A 21,191-nucleotide genomic window follows, 5' to 3' on the forward strand; every position below is an offset into this window, starting at 1 on the left:
GCCTGACGTCGCTGGTGGGAAAAATGCTGGAATCAATTATTAAAGATGTAATACCAGCGCATTTGGAAAGCAGTGACAGGATCAGACCAAGTCAGCATGGATTTACGAAAGGGAAATTATGCTTGAAAAATATTCGAGATTTTTGAGGATGTAACTAGTAGAGTGGATAAGGGAGTACCAGTGGATGTGGTGCATTTGGACTTTCAAAAGGCTTTTGACAAGGTTCCACACAAGAGATTAGTGTGCAAAATTAAGGCACATGTTATTAGGGGTAATGTATTAACGTGGATAGAGAACTGGTTGGCAGACAGGAAGCAAAGAGTAGGAATAAATGGGTCCTTTTCAGAATGGCAGGCAGTGACTAGTGGGGTGCCGCATGGTTCAGTGCTGGGACCCCAGCTATTTACAATATACATTAATGATTTAGACGAAGGAATTGAATGTAATATTTCCAAGTTTGCAGATGACACTAAGCTGGGTGGCAGTGTGAGCTGTGAGGAGGATGCCAAGAGGCTGCAGGGTGACTTAGATAGGTTAAGTGAGTGGGCAAATGCATGGCAGATGCAGTATAATGTGGATAAATGTGAGGTTATCCACTTTGGTGGCAAAAACGGGAAGGCAGAATATTATCTGAATGGTGACAGATTAGAAAAAGGGGAAGTGCAACGGGACCTGGGTGTCATGGTACATCAGTCACTGAAGGTAGGCATGCAGGTACAGCAAGCGGTGAAGAAAGCAAATGGCATTCTGGCCTTCATAGCGAGAGGATTTGAGTATAGGAGCAGGGAGGTCTTACTACAGTTGTACAGGGCCTTGGTGAGGCCACACCTTGAATATTGTGTACAGTTTTGTTCTCCTAATCTGAGGAAGGACATTCTTGCTATTGAGGGAGCACAGCGAAGGTTCACCAGACTGATTTCCGGGATGGCAGGACTGACATATGAAGAAAGACTGGATCGACTAGGCTTATATTCACTGGAATTTAGAAGAATATTCTGCCTTCCTGCTTTTGCCACCAAAGTGGACAACCAAAGTAGAAACACATAAAATGCTGACGGGTTTGGACAGGTTAGATGCAGGAAGAATGTTCCTGATGTTGGGGAAGTCCAGAACCAGGGGTCACAGTCTAAGGATAAGGGGTAAGCCATTTAGGACCGAGATGAGGAGAAACGTCTTCACTCAGAGAATTGTGAACCTGTGGAATTCTCTACCACAGAAAATTGTTGAGGCCAGTTCGTTAGATATATTCAAAAGGGAGTTAGATGTGGCCCTTGAGGCTAAAGGGATCAAGGGGTAAGGAGAGAAAGCAGGAATGGGGTACTAAAGTTGCAAAAATGATCAGCTATGATCATATTGAATGGTGGTGCAGGCTCGAAGAGCCGAATGGCATACTCCTGCACCTATTTTCTATGTTTCTATAGCATGTCCAGTGTTAGGTCCATCCCTCAGTTTTCTCCATTTCGGAGAACTGGTCCATTATGAGCTGGCGACATGCGACTCTTGGTCTGGCAGCATCTCCCGCCAACTCCCCCGTGGATGGTGTGGCTATCCAATGGGGGCCTCGCCAGGCTCCTCTTCATCATCCTCCCCCTGGGGTGGGCCTGCAATCCCCACTTGCAATGCCTGGCCCCTCATGATGGCCAAGTTATGCATCATGCAGCACACTATAATGAATTCGGATACCTGTTGAGGGGAGTATTGAAGGCTGCCTCCAGAGCGGTCCAGGCATTGGTTTGCCTGAAGGAGATGACATATTTCTGTCATCACTTCCTTTCGGAAGCGCAGCCTTCTCACACATTGCTCATCAGAGAGATGGAGGTATGAGAGTTGGTGTCTGTAAACCTGTGGAGGGATTTGCCCTCCTCCCCAGATGTCTTCGACCTCTTCTCATCCGTGGGCTGACATGGCCAGCAGCCCTTCTTCTAGCTTGGCAATAGCATGGAGCATGATACGTTGATGAACTTGTAATGCCCCCATTAAATTCTCTCACTGACCTTGTAAGGACATTGTAATGGCAGATAAAACTGCCGTTTGCTAGCCGGAGCTTCACGCAGTGTACTGCGCCTACCCGTTGCAGTCAATGTGACCTGCGATGTAGGATCCTCATCCCTCTATTTAAATACGCTGCCAATACCGCCTGCTGCACCTTTGGAATGCCTGGTTTTTCAGACAATTCCTGGAGCAAGCGTTTAATGAGGTGTTGGGGCCGAATTTTGCAACCAGAGCACAAGTGGAGAGTTGCACAATGATGGACGTCATGATCTCAGTGAAACTGGAGGACAGGGTGGTCAGTTTTTGCACCGCCACAAACCATGAACTGAATTGACCAGTCGGGTGCTAAAAGTTGCACGCCCGGCGTTATGCTTAGAAACACCATTTACCGCTAACAGAGGCGCAAATGAGCTGAAAATCCAGTCCCAAGAGTCTTATCTTGACAACACTGCTGAGATCAGTAAACTTCTTACAACATTGCACCTCCATCCTTGGGGAAATGCTCCTGACATTGATCTCTTCAGCCATCTCTTCCCAATGTTTCCACAGAACTTGTCTAAAGAGTCTTCTGCCTCCCGGGGCAACAGCACCCCCCTCTTCCTGCCAACCTTCTCGACAAGGGCTTCTAATGCTGCATCTGAAAACCTGGAGGCCCTTGGTTCTGCAGATCTTTTGACACTTTTTGCACTCATAAAGCGTTTGATATTGCTTGCAGTCATAGGACACCTCCCCTTTAAGAGCTGCAAGCCTTTAAATGTTATCAGAGATGCCTGATTTCCATCTTCCTCCCATCTGCCAAAGCAAGAGCACGGCCATTTAAAAAAAAAACATTTAATTACATTTGATTTCAATTATTTTTAAATATGTGAGGTATTTTATTTAAGCTGTGTTTCGGTGTTTTAGGGGGTTATTCTCATTGATAGTAATGGGAACTCGTACAAACGAAGTTCCCATTTTTATCAATGAGTATACTGCATAGTGATTGGTGGTCCAGGCCCACGTGACTCAAGCATGTCCTGAAAGACATCTTCCTATGCGCTGCGCAGCGAATCTAGGCCTCCGACCGGAATCCTACGTTCCTCCGGGACCACCAGGTATTTTCATAGATTTTTTTCGGGTCGGAGGCATTCGTACGAAGGAAGCCTCCGACCGCAATTTTCCTCCCATTGGGCCCAAGTTTCCACAAGAAAAAAAACGGGTGCCCCTCCGAGCTGGGCGCCCGTTTTCGCGCCTAAAACGGCGCCTAAAAAAATCCTCGGTAGTCTCCACCGACTTACAGGTCCTGTGGCACTCGGCGCAGCCGGCACGAGCTTTGGGGGGGCGGAGCCAGGTCCCTGTGCTGAAAACAGTGCCGGGACCTCTGCACATGCGTGCTACAGTCGGCAGTAGCTCCAGGCGCCGAACTGTGTGGGAGGGGCCCGAAGCACGCAGCCCCTAGCCCTGGCCCAATGGCCTCACTGGGGCTGCGTGAATGAGGCTCCTCCCACGGCCAGCTCCTGCTCCCTGCCCGACCAGATCCGACACTCGCTCCCCCCTCCCCCCCCCCCCCCCCCGCCGACCAGACCCGACCCGACACCCGCTCCCCCCCCGCCCCAACCAAGACCCGACACCCGCTCCCCCGACCTGACACCCGCTCTCCCCCACCCCGACACCCGAGACCCGCTCCCCCCCGCCCCGACAGAGACTCGAGACCCGCTCTCCCCCCCCCCTCTCCCCCGCCCGGACCCGAGGCCCGCTCCCCCCCCCCCCCCCCCGACCCGACACCCGCACCCGCCCCCCGACCCCCCTCCCCTCCCTCTCTCTCCCCTCTCTCCCTCCCTCCCCTCTCTCTCTCTCCCTCCCCTCTCTCTCTCTCCCTCCCTCAGCGGCACGAACAGCTGCAGAATTCTCCCTGGCTGAAGCACTTTCACACAGGTAGGAAGATGGTTTATTTAATCTTTTCTTGGCTTATAAATGTTTATTCAGGTTGGATTTATTTATATAATATTTGTAGAAGTATAAATAATGATTTATTGTCAAATTTAATGAGTTCCCTTCCCCCCCACCTCGTTCTGGGCGCCTAATTTGTAACCTGCGCCTGATTTTTTTAATGTAGAACAGGTTTTTTCAGTTCTACAAAAATCTTCACTGGCGCCATTCTACTTTAGTTTGGAGTACATTTTCACTGTGGAAACTTTCAAATCAGGCGTCAGTGGCCGGACACGCTCCCTTTTGAAGAAAAAATTCTGTTCTAAACTAGAACTGTTCTACCTGACTAGAACTGCAGAAAAAAAAATGTGGAGAATTGCGATTTCTAAAATAGTCCGTTCTCCACCAGTTGCTCCTAAAAATCAGGCGCGAATCATGTGGAAACTTGGGCCCATTATGTTTGGCGATATGCAAATGAGTTTTGAGTAGAAACTTGAGCAAAACAAATTACTTCTGCAAACTAGCACCATTTGTGGCCAGTTCAACGATTGCGCCCAAGCAGAAACTCTATCCCAAGCTACTTAGCATCAGAATGTAATTCCTTTCTCATCTTTCTGCCAGTCTGCTGAGCCTAAAATGCGCCAAAGATATGACAAGACTACACAGGTGGAAATGGGTAAATCCTTGAAGCAGTCTTGAAACAAATTATTTTTTCCCTCTATATCCAGTCTTATCTCTGGGATATTGAAATTCACATGATTCCATGCAGCCTCTTGTACATTGTTAAATTGCTTTCTATCAGTTTGTTCACTTAGAGATGGTGGCTGAGAGCAGTTCCCAGTTATTAGGATACATTGTTGTCTTTAACATTTATCATTTCTGTCTGTAGCACTTCTACTATTTCCCTTCTGCTGTTATATCCATGTTATGCTATCCCTTCCCAGTGAGGCTACATCTTCATTCAGTTTAACAGGTCCGTCTTTATGAAGTATTCACTTCTCCATTTTCCGCTCACAGCAATGTTTCTGTGATGTTAAACAATGACAAATTTTCTCTAGATGTGTATATCTCTAATTCTAATAATTTATATTTAACCTTGCATTACTAAACATTTGTTTATACATCAACACCTCCTTAAACTAACATAAGAACATAAGAAATAGGAACAGGAGTAGGCCATAAGGCCCCTCGAGCCTGCTCCGCCATTCAATAAGGTCATGGCTGATCTGATCATGGACTCAGCTTCACTTCCTTGCCTGCTCCCCATAACCCCTTATCCCCTTATCAGTTAAGAAACTGTCTATTTCTGTCTTAAATTTATTCAATGCCCCAGCTTCCACAGCTCTCTGAGACAGTGAGTTCCACAGATTTACAACCCGCTGAAAGAAGAAATTCCTCCTCATCTCAGTTTTAAATGGGCCGCCCCTTATTCTAAGATTATGCCTCCGAGTTCTAGTCTCCCCAATTAGTGGAAACATCTTCTCTGCATCCATCTTGTCAAGCCCCCTCATAATCTTATACGTTTCGATAAGATCACCTCTCATTCTTCTGAATTTCAATGAGTAGAGGCCCAACTTACTCAACCTTTCCTCATAAGTTAACCCCCCCTCATCTCCAGAATCAACCTAATGAACTTCTGAACTGCCTCCAAAGCAAGTATATCCTTTCTTAAATATGGAAACCAAAACTGTACGCAGTATTCCAGGTGTGGCCTCACCAATATCTGTATAACTGTAGCAAGACTTCCCTGCTTTTATACTCCATCCCCTTTGCAATAAAGGCCAGCCTTCCTGATCACTTGCTGTACTGGCATTTTATGTTCCATGCACCAGGACCCCCAGGTCCCACTGTACTGCGGCACTTGGCAATTTTTCTCCATTAAATAATAATTTTCTCTTCAATTTTTTCTGCCAAAGTGCATAACCTCACACTTTACAACATTATACTCCATCTGCCAAATTTTTGCCCAATCACTTAGCCTGTCTATGTCCTTTTGCAGGTTTTTTGTGTCCTCCTCACACATTGCTTTTCCTCCCATCTTTATATTGTCAGCAAACTTGGTTACGTTACACTCGGTCCCTTCATCCAAGTTGTTAATATAGATTGTAAAAAGTTGGGGTCCCGGCACCGATTGCCAATCTGAGAATAAACCATTTATCCCGACTCTCTGTTTTCTGTTAGTTAGCCAATCCTCTGTCCATGATAATATATTACTCCCAACCCCGTCAACTTTTATATTGTGCAGTAAACTTTTATGTGGCACCTTGTCAAATGCCTTCTGTAAGTCCAAATGCACCACATCCACGAGTTCCCCTTTACCACCCTGTTCCTTACATCCTCAAAGAATTCCAGCCAATTTGTTGAACACGACTTCCCCTTCATAAATCCATGCTGACTCTGCCTGACTGAATTATGCTCTTCGAAATGTCCTGCTCCTGCTTCTTTAATAATGGACTCCAACCTTTTCCCAACCACAGATGTTAGGCTATCTGGTCTATAGTTTCCTGCTTTGTGTCTGCCTCCTTTTTTAAATAGGGGCGTTACATTTTCAGTTTTCCAATCTGCTGGGACTTCCCAGAATCTAGGGAATTTTGGTAAATTACAACCAATACATCCACTATCCCTGCCACTACTTCTCTTAAGACCCTAGGATGCAAGCCATCAGGTCCAGGGGATTATCCACCTTAAGTCTCATTATCTTACTGAGTACCACCTGCTTAGTGATTGTGATTGTGTTAAGTTCCTTCCCCCCTATAGCCCCTTGACTATCCACTGTTGAGATATTTTTAGTGTCCTCTACCGTAAAGATTGATACAAAATATTTGTTCAGAGATTCTGCCATCTCCATGTTCCCCATCACTAATGCCCCAGTCTCATCCTCTAAGGGACCAATATTTACTTTAGCCACTCTTTTCCTTTTTATATACCTGTAGAAACTCTTGCTATCTGTTTTTATATTTCGTGCTAGTTTACTTTCATAGTCTATCTTCCCTTTCTTAATCATTTTTTAGTCATTCTTTGCTGGCTTTTAAAAGCTTCCCAATCTTCTGTCCTCCCACTAGTTTTGGCCACATTGTATGCCCTTGTTTTTAATTGGATACCGTCCTTTATTTCGCCACAGATGGCTATATTTTCTTTTACACCCTTTCCTCCTCACTGCAATATATTTTTCTTGAAAGTTGTGAAATAGCTCCTTAAATGTACACCACTGTTCATCAACCGTCCTACACTTCAATCTAATTTCCCAGTCCACTTTAGCCAACTCTGCCCTCATACCTTTGTAGTTTCCTTTATTTAAGCTTAGTACGCTGTTTGAGATCCAGCTTTCTCGCCCTCCATCTGAATTTGAAATTCAACCATGCTATGATCACTCATTCTAAGGAGATCCTTTACGAGGAGATTGTTTATTAATCCTGTGTCATTACACAGAGCCAGATCTAAGATAGCCTGCCCCCTGGCTGGTTCTGTTACATACTGCTCAAGGAACCCGTCCCTTATGCACTTATGAATTCTTCCTCAAGGCTACCCTGACCAATTTGATTTGTCCAATCAATATGGATGTTAAAATCCCCCATGATTCTTGCTGTTCCCTTTTTACATGCCCCCACTATTTCTTGGTTTATACTCCGACCAACAGAGTTGCTACTGTTAGGGGGCCTGTAGACTAGGCCCACCAGTGACTTTTTCCCCTTATTATTCCATATCTTCACCCAAACTGTTTCAACATCCTGATGATTTGAGCCAATATCGTTTCTCACTATTGCCGTGATTCCATCATTTATCAACAGAGCTACCCCACCTCCTTTTCCTTTCCTTTCCTTTCCTTACCGGATTGTCAAATATCCCTGAATATTTAGTTCCCAGTCCTGGTCACCTTGCAACCACATCTCTGTAATGGCTATCAAATCATACCCATTTGTATCTATTTGTGCCGTCAGCTCATCCATTTTGTTATGAATGCTACGTGCATTTAGACAAAGAGCCTTTAAATTTGTTTTTTTACCCTTTTTTCCTGCTTGTTTCCTCTCTCCTTCAAACCCACTTTTTTTATTTTTACTTTCTAATTCCAGCTTTACTCCCCTCCCTACTGAATCTGTTCTCAGCTTCCCATCCCTCTGCCAAGCTGGTTTAAACCCTCCCAAAAGCACTAGTTCTCGTGAGGATATTGATCCAGGCTCTGTTGAGGTGCAATCCGGCTTGTACAGGTCCCACTTCCCCCCTAATGCCTCAGGAATCTAAAGCCCTCCCTCCTACACCATCTCTCCAGCCACGCATTCATCTGCTCTTTCCTGCTGTTTCTATACTCACTAGCTCGTGGCACCGGGAGTAATCCGAGATTACTACCTTTGAGACCCTGCTTTTTAATCTCTCTCCTAGCTCTCTAAACTCTGTCTGCAGGACCTCATCCCTCTTTCTACCTATGTCATTGATCCCGATATGGACCACGACCTCTGGCTGTTCAACCTCTCCCCCCAGAATGCCCTGCAGCCGCTCGGTGACATCCTTGACCCTGGCACCAGGGAGGCAACATACCATCCTGGAGTCATGTCTGCGGCCACAGAAACGCCTGTCTGCTCTCCTGACTATTGAATCCCCTACCACTATTGCTCTTCCATTCTTCTTCCTCCCTCCCTGTGCAGCTGAGCCACCCGTGGTGCCGTGGACTTGGGTCTGGCTGCACTCCCCAAAGCCACCATTGCCCTCACCGGTACTCAGAACAGAGTACCGATTGGAGAGCGAGATGGACTCAGGGGACTCCTGCACTACCAGCCTAGTCCTCCTCTTCTGTCCGACGGTCACCCACTCCCTCTCTACCTGCACACTCTTAAGCTGCGGGGTGACTGCCTCTAGAAACGTGCTATCCACGTTGCTCTCAGTCACGTGGATGCAGCGCAGTGACTCCAGCCACCACTCAAACTCCAAAACACAGCTCGAGTTGGTGCAGCTGGAGACACCTCCTGCACACATGGTCGTCCTGGTTGCGCGAAGCTTCCAGGATTTCCCACATGCCACAGGATGCGCAATCCACGGGACTGAGCTGCCCTGCCATCCTTCTGCTTAGACTCGGAACAATCAAGTAGAACTAAACTCTAAACCGTAGCAAAACACAATCAGCAAACTACTCAGCAAACAGCTGATTTAATGAATTTGTTTTCCTTAGATAATAAAGATCACTTATCTATTTAATTGCAGCTCCTAACTTACACCAATGCCCAAAGTTTTTTTTTAAAAAAAGAAAAGAAAAATACTCATAAATCCACCAGCCAATCACTTACCTGTTTGGCTGTGATGTCACACTTTGATTTTGATTCTTTTTACTTTTTGTCCCTTAATCCTGCTGCTGCTGCAGCTCGCTCCTCCCGATCTACTGCCGCCTTTTGTAGCGCCGCACCCGGTCAGCTCTCGCGATGCTTGCCCTCCGACCTCAGGTAGAAGCTGCTGCTGACTGCATTCCCAGCACAGATTGAGCTTTCTACAGGCTGAAAGTCTTTCCAGCAAAGTTTCCATCCAGTCTCACCTTATTGGAAGAACCCTCTCACCATTGACAGATTGCTTCTGTCACCTTTACTTGCCCTGCCTTCTATTCCATCAGTGTGGGTGGCGTTTATACTGTCTCACCTTGGTCCTCAGAATTAGACTATGATGAGCCCCAACATCAGCAGCACCAACAACAACACCACCAACCTTCTCCTCAATGCCCTGAAGCTGCACAGGACAGAGGGCAGCGCAGGGCATCAGCGCAGGGCTGCACCGTGCCGGAAGCAATACCCCCAACACGGGATATAAAGGCAGAGGATGAGCTTCCTCAACATGACTGAGCAGCGGTGCCAAAGGAGATTCAGGCTCTCGTTTCAGGTTGTCGCAGACATTTGCACATTGCTGGAGCAAAATCTGTAGCTCAGAGGAGCGGGTGGATATCCTTTACTGTAGGCTGTCAAAATCATCAGCACCTCACCTTTAACTTGTTCACTTCAGCCTCTTACCAGGGTGCTACAGCAGACATTTGCGGCATCTCGCAGTCAGCTGCCCACAAATCCATCACAAAGGTCACTGATGCCAAGTTTGATAAGTCTGCCAATTATATCAACTTGGTCACTGATGACACCAGTGTTACTGAATTGGCGCTCGGCATTGTCACGTTGGCTGGCTTCCCACGGGTGCAGGGCATCATCAACTGCACATGTGGCCATCAGGGCACCCCATAACTGCTTCCACTCCCTCAATGTGCACTAGGTCTGCAACCATAGGAAGATCATCATGCATGTGTGTCAGATTCCCTGACAACTGCCATGATTGTTTTGTCCTTCGACAGTCCAGAGTCCCTCAGCTCTTCGCACCTCTAAAGAGACTTTCTGGCTGGCTGCTTGGAGATAAGGGCTATCCACTGAAGACTGAGGAGGGCAAGTACTGAGACCGAGCAGAGATTGGATGAAAGCCACCAGATGTGTCATAGAGCAGACAATAGGCGTGCTCAAATGCACTCCAGATGCCTTGACAGCCCTTCAAGTATGCTCCAGCCAAGGTCTCCAGAATTGCATGGTCTGCTGCACTGTGCGAAGATTAGCACTGCATGAGGAGTGCACATCCTCTTCAGAGAAGGAGGGGGGAAGAGCATCATCTGGAAAACGAGGGGGAGCAGGAGCTGGAGGAACCAGCAGTGCAGATGGCTACAGCACTCAAGCTCATTGCTGCCTGGGAGGCCAGGGTTGGCCAGATTTACTTAACTTTATGTAGTACACCCATATGGCAGCCACATGCTTCGCCAGGTTGGCAACACCCCTCAGCCACACCAGAAAGCATCCCTACAATGACCAATCCATTCCTTTCACAGTCACCACCATTGCTGGAGGTAACGTTATGTCTGACCCTAAAACTCCAACTCACTAAGCCACTTTCAAATATGCATACAAATTTGTCCAATATCAGAAAGTTTTGAAAATAAATAGCTTCATGGTTCACATGACATTAACTGAAACTTCACATTAACATTGAATAAAACACCCAAGTGGCTACTCTTGTGAATCTACTTGTGTGGCAGCTTTCTCTTCTGCGTGATTCTATGTGATGCTACCCCTGTGCCTTCAGCAAAGGTAGAGGAAGCCGACTCCTCAGAGGAGCTTCCAGCCTCTGAGATCGCAGCATCACCAGACCAGCACCAACGCAGATATGCACACCTCGGTGCGACGGCTTAGACACTTTTGGCAAACGTCCTCTGGGTTTTTGAGCCTGTGATGGCCCCACCAAAGTCTGCTCCTCCTACGCCTGTGCAGGGACCAACTTGGCCATCGCTGTCTGGGGAGGCATCTGTGGCTCTTACTGAGGGGGTGGCAATGGGAGAGAAATGTGAGCATTTTGAGAAGAGCCCCCACTTCCATGTCCCCTCTCACTATTATCCTTTTCATGGGCCACCCGCACATCCCTGCTAGCAAGGAGCTGGAGAGCATCTTGCTGCACATCAGCGGGGCCATGAGGATCCACGTCTATACTGACATTCCTCTTAGAGAGGAGGTCTATGAGCTTCTGCCATCTAGTCTCCATAGATAGCCATCTATTCTCCAGAGAGACCATGTGCTCATGTGAATGGTGCATTAGCTGCTCCATGCAGGTGGCCATCCTTTCCATGTAGGAGCCTACAGCCACCATCGTCTGCGAGATGGTGGTGCTCATTCTCTGAACATTTGCAGACATCGCGTTCGCAGAACTTGTCCGAGCCCCCTGCACTTCTTCCTGCAACTCCAGGATCAACTTTTTCTCGATGGCCCCCGAGGCTCAGTGTCTGCATGCAGCTGAGCAGAGATGGAGAGTCCTGTGCCTCTAACGAGGAATTTCCACTACTGTCCCTGTCTCCACCCTCTACTCTTGCTTGGTTGTGATTTGTGATACACCAGGTGGCAACACTACTCTGCGTTGGTGCTGGTCTGGTGCTGCTGCGATCTCAGAGGCTGGAAGCTCCTCTGAGGAGTCGGCTTCCTCTTGCTCCTGGACAATGGGGGAAGGCTCTTGATAGACCTGTGTGACAGTAAAGAGATGATTTAGATATGCCATGTAAAGAATGAGTACACATACAATTATGCACATGATGACCATTCATTGGCTGCTGACATCAGTCCCCATATGAATGACTAATGTATGCAATGTCGCTGTATGATATGTAATTCTGTTGCTGAGATGTCCCCCTCTCTCCATCTCCCACCTCCAGCTGCTTGGCGATTCCCGACAGCTTTAATGCAGACTTCTCTGCTGTTGTGAGGATAACCATTGATGGGGTTCCACTGCCAGTTCTCTCTTTCTCCCTCTTATTGTGGGCTCTCTTTTCCTGCAAGGAGGGAAAGAAGAGAAGGTTGAATTAGAATGATGGAATGAGTGTAAGGAATGGATGAGTTAGATCTTTAGAGAGTCACTATGATGGAGTAGGGTGGCAATTCCAAGTGACCTTGTGTGTTGTTAGTTGGCATGATTGCACTAGGATGAGGGGTGGTCGTAAGATGGGGATGTGATAATGTAGATAGAGAGAGAGGGATGGGTAGACGTGCAAGGAATGTTGGTGTGAGTAAGGATGAAAGAAAGATGATGTGGAGGACTGGGTTGGGAAGGCAGAGTGATGGGGGTGTAATGAGAGGCACAGCAGGATGAAGGTGAGTGTGGTTTTAGACTCACCTTTCCGATTTAACAAGATCATTGAAACATTTGCATCACTGCACCCAGGTCCTCCTGAACACATCCCTGCTGTTTACCTCCTCTGCTATTTGGAGCCAGGCTGTCGAGGTCTGCTGGGAAGTTCTTTTCCAGCCATCAGAAGGGAAGAGGACCTCCCTTCATGCTCTGACTCCCTCCACAAGCATATTGCGGGAGTCAACAAAGAACCTGGGTGCTCGGTGCGGTCATCTCTGCTGGTCTGGACAGCAGTGAAATTATACAGTACAGAGACTGCACTTTCCTAGATGAACCTTCAAATGCAATGACTTCTTTAAATATCCCGGCTGAAAACACGTCATTGATGACATCACCAGACCCGCACCATTTAATTGGGCCAGGAAGCACGCAAGGCGGGCTTAATATATTCTATTGACATAAAGTCGTTTTGTGGAGCGGGTTGGAACCAGCCAAGGGCTCGCGATCCGCCATGGCCAGTGGGGCGCTGTTGGGATTGGAGGTTCCTTCCCTCCCTTAAAGGGAAGGGCCATTGCTGCAGGCAATTCGTGACGATCAGCCCTAATCACTCTTAACAGAGTGCAAGGCTGATCAATCGCGGCAAAACCAAAAAAATTACCTAAGGGCTCAAAACTAACCCAAGTGGCATTACCTTTCAATACTTCTCCCCAAGCAACGGCCTCCCTTCCAACGCCTCCTGCAGCTGCCAGTGTTGATGCCCAGTGATGCTGCAGGGTACTGATCCGGGGTGTTGCGTAGCCCGATGATGTCACGAGATCGTGGCACAAGGGGTTACTGCCGCTGCAAACCTCCACGGCAAGTTTGCGGGTGTCGGTACTCTCGCTGCGCCCGGTCACAGAGCTGGTAGCGCACCGTTATCGCCCCCCCCAGAGACGCTAACGGGAGGCACAAAAGAGGCCAATTTCGCTCCCTTAGTACCTAACATTACTCTATAGGAGTAACTTCCAAAACTGCATTTCGCATGATTTTCCTACCTTTCATTTAAATAGTAGGAAAATCATGAGCAGCATACCCCAATTACAATATGAGCTCCCAATGTGTGAGGTTCCCCTCTGGGAGTACAAAATCAAAACATTAGCCCTTATAATTCTATTTTAAACAAAACAAAACTGTAGCCATGGGGATCTTATACACTGACAGTAGGTATATTCTCCCTTTGTGTTGCAGGAAGATACCTGGGCGGAATGTTTATGCTCAGATGCATAATGAGAAGGAGCAGGAAATGACCAGCCCTGTCAATCACAGTGAAGACACACAGAACATCATACAAGGGGAAGAGTATATTGATGATGATTTGGACTCCCAGACGCTAGGTAACGGAAGAGGTAGCCTGTTTTTTCAGTTTCTTTCCTTACTTAAACAATGATATTTGGAATCGAACTTGCGTAATTAAAATCATAGAATGATACAACACAGAAGGAGGCTATTCGGCCCATCGTGCCTGTGCCAGCTCTTTGGTGGAGCTATTCAATTAGTCCCACTCCCCTGCTCTTTCCCCATAGCCCTGTCATTTTTTATCTTCAAGTAATTATCCACTTCTCTTTTGAAAGTTACTATTGAATCTGCTTCTACCACCCTTTCAGGCAGTGCATTCCAGATCACGACAACTCACTGTGTAAAAAAGTTTTTCCTCATGTCGCCTCTGGTTCTGTTAAATCATCTTAAAACTGTGTCTTCTGGTTACTGACCCTTCTACCACTAGAAACTGTTTCTCCTTATTTACTCTATCAAAACCATTCATAATTTTGAACACCTGTATCAAATCTCCTCTTATCCTTCTCTGCTCGAAAGAGAACAGCCCCAGCTTTTCCATTCGCTCCATAGCTGAAGTCCCTCATCCTGGGTACCATTCTAGTAAGTCTCTACTGTACCCTCTCCAACACCTTGACTTCCTTCCGAAAGGGTAGTGCCCAGAAGTGAATACAATACTCCAGCTGAGTCCTAACAATATTTCTATTTGTTTATTTTTTAAGTAATTTTGGGCTGGCAGTGACCAGCAGTATTTTTGTGGTGTACTCCCCCTGACTCTTTTCAAGGCTGTTTGTGGATCAGACAGCAGCGGTTCCTTTACGGACTGTTGGCTAGGCCGCTCAACACCAGGATATGGCACATACTCTGCCCACGTGTCCCTAACAAGTGCAGTCAGGGTCGTGGACTATATACAGCAGACACCTCAAAACGCTGGAGAAGGACCACCAGCGCTGTTTCCGTAAGATCCTGAAATTCCATTGGCAGGATAGACGCACCAACGTCAGTGTTCTCGCTCAGGCCAACATCCCCAGCGTCGAAGCATTGACCACGCTCGATCAGCTCCGTTGGTGGGCCACATCGTCCGCATGCCCGACACGAGACTCCCGAAGCAAGTGCTCTACTCGGAGCTTCAACACGGCAAGCAAGTGAGCCACAGGTGGGCAGAGTAAACGCTTCAAGGACACTCTCAAAGCCTCCTTGACAAAGTCTAACATCCCCTCTGGCTCCTGGGAATCCCTGGCCCATGACCGCCAAAAATGGAGGAAGAGCATCCGGGAGGGCGCTGAGCACTTCAAGTCCCGTCGCTGAGAACAAGCAGAAACCAAGCGTAGACAGCGGAAGAGCATGCATCAACCCAGGCTCCCCAACCACCATTTCCTTCAACCATTGTCTGTCCCACCTGTGACAGAGACTGTAGGTCTGGCATTGAACTCCTCAGTCACCTGAGAACTCACTTTTAGAGTGGAAGCAAGTCATCCTCGACTCCGAGGGACTGCCTATGATGATGATGATATGTAACAGAACCTCAATTTGCATAATCAAAAGGCCTACCAACTGAAAGTACCCTTTGAAAATGGTGGCATCACCGGGATAGTAAATTTACTGACCCCATTTTGAGACTGTTACCGCCCCGTTAACACCAGGTGAAATTTGGCGTCACTATCTGTGAGTAGTTAGGGAAATTTATTAGATTATACTGAACTGCACAATTATTTTTTTAAACTCAAGCGTAACTGCTAACCACTCATTGATGATGTTGCTATTTTACCCATTTCTTAACTTAAATGATACCTTTTGTGCCCATTCTCAATGCATATTGCCAGCTGGGTTCGAAACACGATTTTGCCTTCAATAATCTTTAGCTTGATTATTTTGAATTGTTCCAAATGGCAATAAGAAGACCGTTGCTGACTTTTTAAAAAAAAATACAGTAAATCGGAAAGTTTTCACTTTCAAATGCATTTTGCTATATTCAAAATTTATTTTGCCTCAAATTAAAATATACTCCAATTGCAACTGATGTTTCTCACCAAAATTAATTTTGTGCACAAGTGCTAGTAGCATTGCTGTATGCAAAACCTTCTTTGCGCTAATATTTTCTGACTTCCAGCTAACCTGATAAATGGGTAGAAAAAGTAATACTGTTTTGTATTTTTCCGGACAGCATTACTAAGCTAATACAGACGTAGAGGTTGAACCTCCCTTATCTGCTAACCTCGGGACCTGGGCCTGTGCCGAATAAGGGATTTTGCCGGATAAAGGGAGGTCAGCCCGAAGGGGATGGGGGGGAAGGCGGCCCAAGGTCAGGGAGGGGGGGAGGAGGTTAGGGTTAGCAGGCCGCGAAGTGTCGGCGGGCCCTCGGCGGGCCGAGTGTCAGTGTGGTCCCAGCAGACCGAGTGTCGGTGCGGCTCCTGGCGAGCTGAGTGTCGGTGCGGCTCCTGGCGAGCTGAGTGTCAGCGAGCCGAGTGTCGGTGCGGCTCCCGGCGAGCCGAGTGTCGGTGCGGCTCCTGGCGAGCCGAGTGTCGGCGAGCCGAGTGTCGGTGCGGCTCCCGGCGAGCCGAGTGTCGGCGAGCCGAGTGTCGGTGCGGCTCCTGGCGAGCCGAGTGTCGGCGAGCCGAGTGTCGGTGCGGCTCCTGGCGAGCCGAGTGTCGGTGCGGCTCCTGGCGAGCTGAGTGTCAGCCAGCCGAGTGTCAGTGCGGCTCCCGGCGAGCCGAGTGTCGGTGCGGCTCCTGGCGAGCCGAGTGTCGGCGAGCCGAGTGTCGGTGCGGCTCCTGGCGAGCTGAGTGTCGGCGAGCCGAGTGTCGGTGCGGCTCCTGGCGAGCCGAGTGTCGGTGCGGCTCCTGGCGAGCCGAGTGTCGGTGCGGCTCCTGGCGAGCCGAGTGTCAGTGCGGCTCCCGGCGAGCCGAGTGTCTGTGCGGCTCCTGGCGAGCCGAGTGTCGGCGAGCCGAGTGTCGGTGCGGCTCCTGGCGAGCCGAGTGTCGGTGCGGCTCCTGGCGAGCCGAGTGTCGGTGTGGCTCCTGGCGAGCCGAGTGTCGGCGAGCCGAGTGTCGGTGCGGCTCCTGGCGAGCCGAGTGTCGGTGCGGCTCCTGGCGAGCCGAGTGTCGGTGCGGCTCCTGGCGAGCCGAGTGTCGGTGCGGCTCCTGGCGAGCCGAGTGTCGGTGCGGGTGTCGGCGAGCCGAGTGTCGGTGCGGCTCCCGGCAAGCCGAGTGTCGGCGAGCCGAGTGTCGGTGCGGCTCCCGGCGAGCCAAGTGTCGGCGAGCCGAGTGTCGGTGCGGCTCCTGGCGAGCCGAGTGTCGGTGCGGCTCCTGGCGAGCCGCGTGTCGGTGCTGCTCCTGGCGAGCCGAGTGTCGGTGTGGCTCCCGGCGAGCCGAGTGTCGGTGCGGCTCCCGGCGAGCCGAGTGTCGGTGCTGCTCCTGGCGAGCCGAGTGTCGGTGCGGCTCCTGGCGAGCCGAGTGTCGGCGAGCCGAGTGTCGGTGCGGCTCCCGACGAGCCGCGTGTCGGTGCTGCTCCCGGCGAGCCGAGTGTCGGTGCGGCTCCCGGCGAGCCGAGTGTCGGTGCGGCTCCTGGCGAGCCGAGTGTCGGCGAGCCGAGTGTCGGTGCGGCTCCCGACGAGCCGCGTGTCGGTGCTGCTCCCGGCGAGCCGAGTGTCGGTGCGGCTCCCGGCGAGCCGAGTGTCGGTGCGGCTCCCGGCGAGCCGAATGTCGGCGAGCCGAGTGTCGGTGCGGCTCCCGGCGAGCCGAGTGTCGGTGCGGCTCCCGGCGAGCCGAGTGTCGGCGGGCCGAGTTTGGCGGCCGAGTGGCGGCGCAGCCCCCGGCAATCTGAGTGTCGGCGGGGCCTCAACATCGGGGTGGAGGTCGGCCGTGTTCTGTGCATGTGCCCCCAGCCACCAGAATCATGCGGGGTGGTGCCGGATAAGGGAATCCCGCATAAGGGAGGTCCAACTGGTACATTCCAATGTTGCATTGAGATAGTGCCGTGTACAGAATCGGTGTGTTTTGGCACTGTACAAAAATATTGCAGTCTAGCACTGTATGACAAAAGGCTTCACGTCTGACTTTATAGTACAGGCAATAGACTTAAAACTGGGCACCTTGGAAAATAGGTTAAACACACTGAAGTCAGAAGCCAAAAGTCTGACTCCTACTCCGGGCTACATTATCCATCTGCTATGATCAGTGAAGCAGGGAAGATTACAGAGTTTCCAAATTCAGGTTGAGGCTCTGAAAACTGATTGGGCACTTTAATCATCGCACCTAATTTCTGGGCAAAAAATGGGAGTTAAGAGAACCAATTTCCTGGCGCAATCTCCTACGAATGATCCTCCCCCCTCGCAAGTGCACTGGCTGCCAAACTGACTGTCAATGACTTCTGAATGTGCAGGGCGCTGCCTAAAATAGACGTTAAGGCCTTGATTTTCATGGGGCCGGTTTAGGAAGCCCGATGCCAAATTCAGAAGAAAATTGGGCTGAGCATGTGTCATGCATGCTTCACTTACACTTTTCCGTGCCTATGGCAGTCCTTAGAGGGATCACTGTAGGCCCCCGAAGAATTAGAAAGTTTGATTTTTTTTTTTAACTTACCCTAATGTGGAGCCAAGAGGAGCAGGAGTGATCTCCCTGACTCCAGCGTTACTGTAGTCCACTGCCTGCCTGCGCACCCCCCACCTCGCCCAACCCCACTTCACGTTCACCTCCCTTCTCCCAGGACTTACCTGTGGGCTGGCGAGCTGCATCGGGCCTTCATCTTCAGGTGCGTGTTTGCAGATGCATGGCCTACTTCACGCAAGACCTATTTGCTGGCCATTGTCTTCTATTGATACCGAAGTATAGAGACGCTGGACATCTGTGGAAATCAGTATACAAAAATGCACAAATCATAATCAGTGTTTGTTTTTTGTCTTTTATTCTTTGATACAGGTGGTCACTCCGCTGTGGTTCTCAGCATAAACTCCCGGGAAACGCACAATTACTTGAGTAGCTGATGTTTGCTCTGGATGAAATGTTAAGACTCACCTCCATTTTATTTTGTTGTTCCTGGGGATGGGGGGGGAAGTGAGGCAATGAGACAAACTCCATTGTGGTGATGGGACTGTGGGTAATCTTGCCTCCAATAGTTACTAAGTCTTCAATCAAGCATCAGTGTATTAGAAGCACCCTTACAGAGAGAGTGGCATCACAGTACGGAACCCTGAAGCTATCTCTGCCATGCCAAACACAGCATCTTCTATAAATGAGCTCGACTGGGAAGGGGAACAAGCTGCCTTCAATATGTTATTATGTGAAGCTCTCTCTTTCCCTTCTTGCATCCTGTTTGAGAAAAGAAAATTGCATTGCACATCATTTGCTACTTTCCCATATAGACAGTCACATTATTTCCATTCCAATAAGTGAATTTTTTCACATCTGTAAAACGATAAATAAGTTGTCAACCCCCACTTTGGTTGTCAAATGATCTAGTTTGATTAAACATACAAGAGTACATTTTTGTCTTCAGCACATGTTCTAGAACCTGCCAATCAATGGGATGAAAATTGACCAGGTTCTGTAAAGGATGGGGGATTACTCCGCCAGGTGACCCCTCCCATGGCAGGGAAAACAATAAATTACCCCGTGTTCCAGCTCATTCCTATGGCATTCCTATCCTGGTGTCATTTTTCATGAATTTTCATTCTGTTTCTCCAATTAATTTCTAATATTTGGGACTTATTCTTTCTTAAAGTATAATGTAACGTTTTGATATTCTCTTGTGCCTGTGATCCTACTGGCAAGCTAATTACATGATTTGACCATCCATTTTAGCTGATAGTCTAATGAGAAACTGTACAGGCTATAAATTAATTGCCATTTTCTCATCCTTCAGAGACAGAGTAAAAGTACCTATGTGCAGATTCAATTTAAAGCAACAGTTGTAAATTTTGTGCGTCAAAATTGGAAACCCGTTTGTTGAGTTGAACTGACAATTTTCTGTGATTTATCTCCTAATGGAACTAAACCAACTCAGTTACTCCAAGTAGTTAGGCCTCAGCTGGGAGTATTATATTCAGTTCTGGCCACCACACTTTAGGAAGAATGTCAATGCATTGGAGAGGGTACAGAGGAGATTTACTAGGATAGTACCAGGGATGAGGGACTTCAATTATGTAGAGAGACTGGAGAAGGTGGGGTTGTTTCCCTTTAGAGCAGAGAAGATTCAGGGGAAATTTAATAGCGGTATTCAAAATTAAGAAGGGTTTTAATAGGGTAGATAGGGAGGAACTATTTCCACTGGCAAGAGGGTCGGTAATCAGATGACACAGAGAGTCAGGGGAAAATTCTGCACTGGCTGGAGTCATACCTAGCACAAAGGAAGGTGATTGTAATTGTTGGAGTTCAATCATCTCAGCCCCAGGACATCGCTGCAAGAGTTCCTCAGGGCAGTGTTATAGACCCAACCATCTTCAGCTGCTTCATCAATGACCTTCTCTCCATCATAAGGTCAGAAGTGGGGATGTTTGCTGATGATTGCACAGTGTTCAGTTCCATTCACAACTCCTCAGATAATGAAGCAGTCCATCCCTGCATGCAGCAAGACCTGGACGACATTCAGGCTTGGGCTGATAAGTGGCAAATAACATTACCGCAACACAAGTGCCAGGCAATGACCATCTCCAACAAGCGAGAGTCTAACCAGCTCCCCTTGACATTCAACGGCATTTCCATCGCCAAATCTCCCACCATCAACATCCTGGGGGTCACCATTGACCAGAAACTTAACTGAACCAGCTGGGTATTCTGCGGTGAGTGTCTCACCTCCTTCCCTCCCACCAAGCCTTTCCACCATCTACAAGGCACAAATTAGGAATATGATGGAATACTCTCCACTTGCCTGAATGAGTGCAGCTCCAACAGCATTCAAGAAGCTCAACACCATCCAGGACAAAGCAGCCCGCTTGATTGGCACCCCATCCACCACCTTAAACATTCACTCCCTCCACCACCGGTGCACTGTGGCTGCAGTGCGTACCATCTACAAGATGTACTGCAGCAACTCGCCAAGGCTTCTTCAGCAGCACCTCCCAAACCCGCGAACTCTACCACCTAGAAGGACAAGGGCAGCAGGTGCATGGGAACACCATCACCTGCAAGTTCCCCTCCAAGTCACAAACCATCCTGACTTGGAAATATACGCCATTCCTTCATCGTCGCTGCGTCAAAATCCTGGAATTACCTCCCTAACGGCACTATGGGAGTACCTTCAGCACGCAGACTGCAGCAGTTCAAGAAGGCGGTTCACTACCACCTTCTCAAAGGCAATTAGGGATAGGCAATAAATGCTGGCTTTTCCTGCGATGCACACATCCTGAACACATTTTTTTTAAGGTAAATGGC

The 21,191-nt window shown here is 48.7% G+C and overlaps 1 protein-coding gene across 3 annotated transcripts in view; it reads left to right on the plus strand.

Annotated features, from left to right (window-relative positions):
* Nucleotides 1–19,814, plus strand: part of sorcs2 (sortilin-related VPS10 domain containing receptor 2) — a 963,539-nt gene extending 943,725 nt beyond the window's left edge. For 2 of the 3 annotated variants that reach the window (XM_070871372.1, XM_070871375.1), the window contains exons 26-27: nucleotides 13,741–13,898; nucleotides 18,741–19,814. In XM_070871372.1, coding sequence (XP_070727473.1) covers nucleotides 13,741–13,898; nucleotides 18,741–18,805 — 223 coding nt within the window. In that variant the 3' untranslated portion in view covers nucleotides 18,806–19,814. The remainder of the gene's footprint in view (nucleotides 1–13,740; nucleotides 13,899–18,740) is intronic. The other variant, XM_070871374.1, reaches the window with a different exon arrangement.
* Nucleotides 19,815–21,191: the final 1,377 nt, after the last annotated feature.

The sequence above is a fragment of the Pristiophorus japonicus genome, chromosome 2, assembly GCF_044704955.1.
Source record: "Pristiophorus japonicus isolate sPriJap1 chromosome 2, sPriJap1.hap1, whole genome shotgun sequence".
Lineage (NCBI taxonomy): Eukaryota > Metazoa > Chordata > Chondrichthyes > Pristiophoridae > Pristiophorus > Pristiophorus japonicus.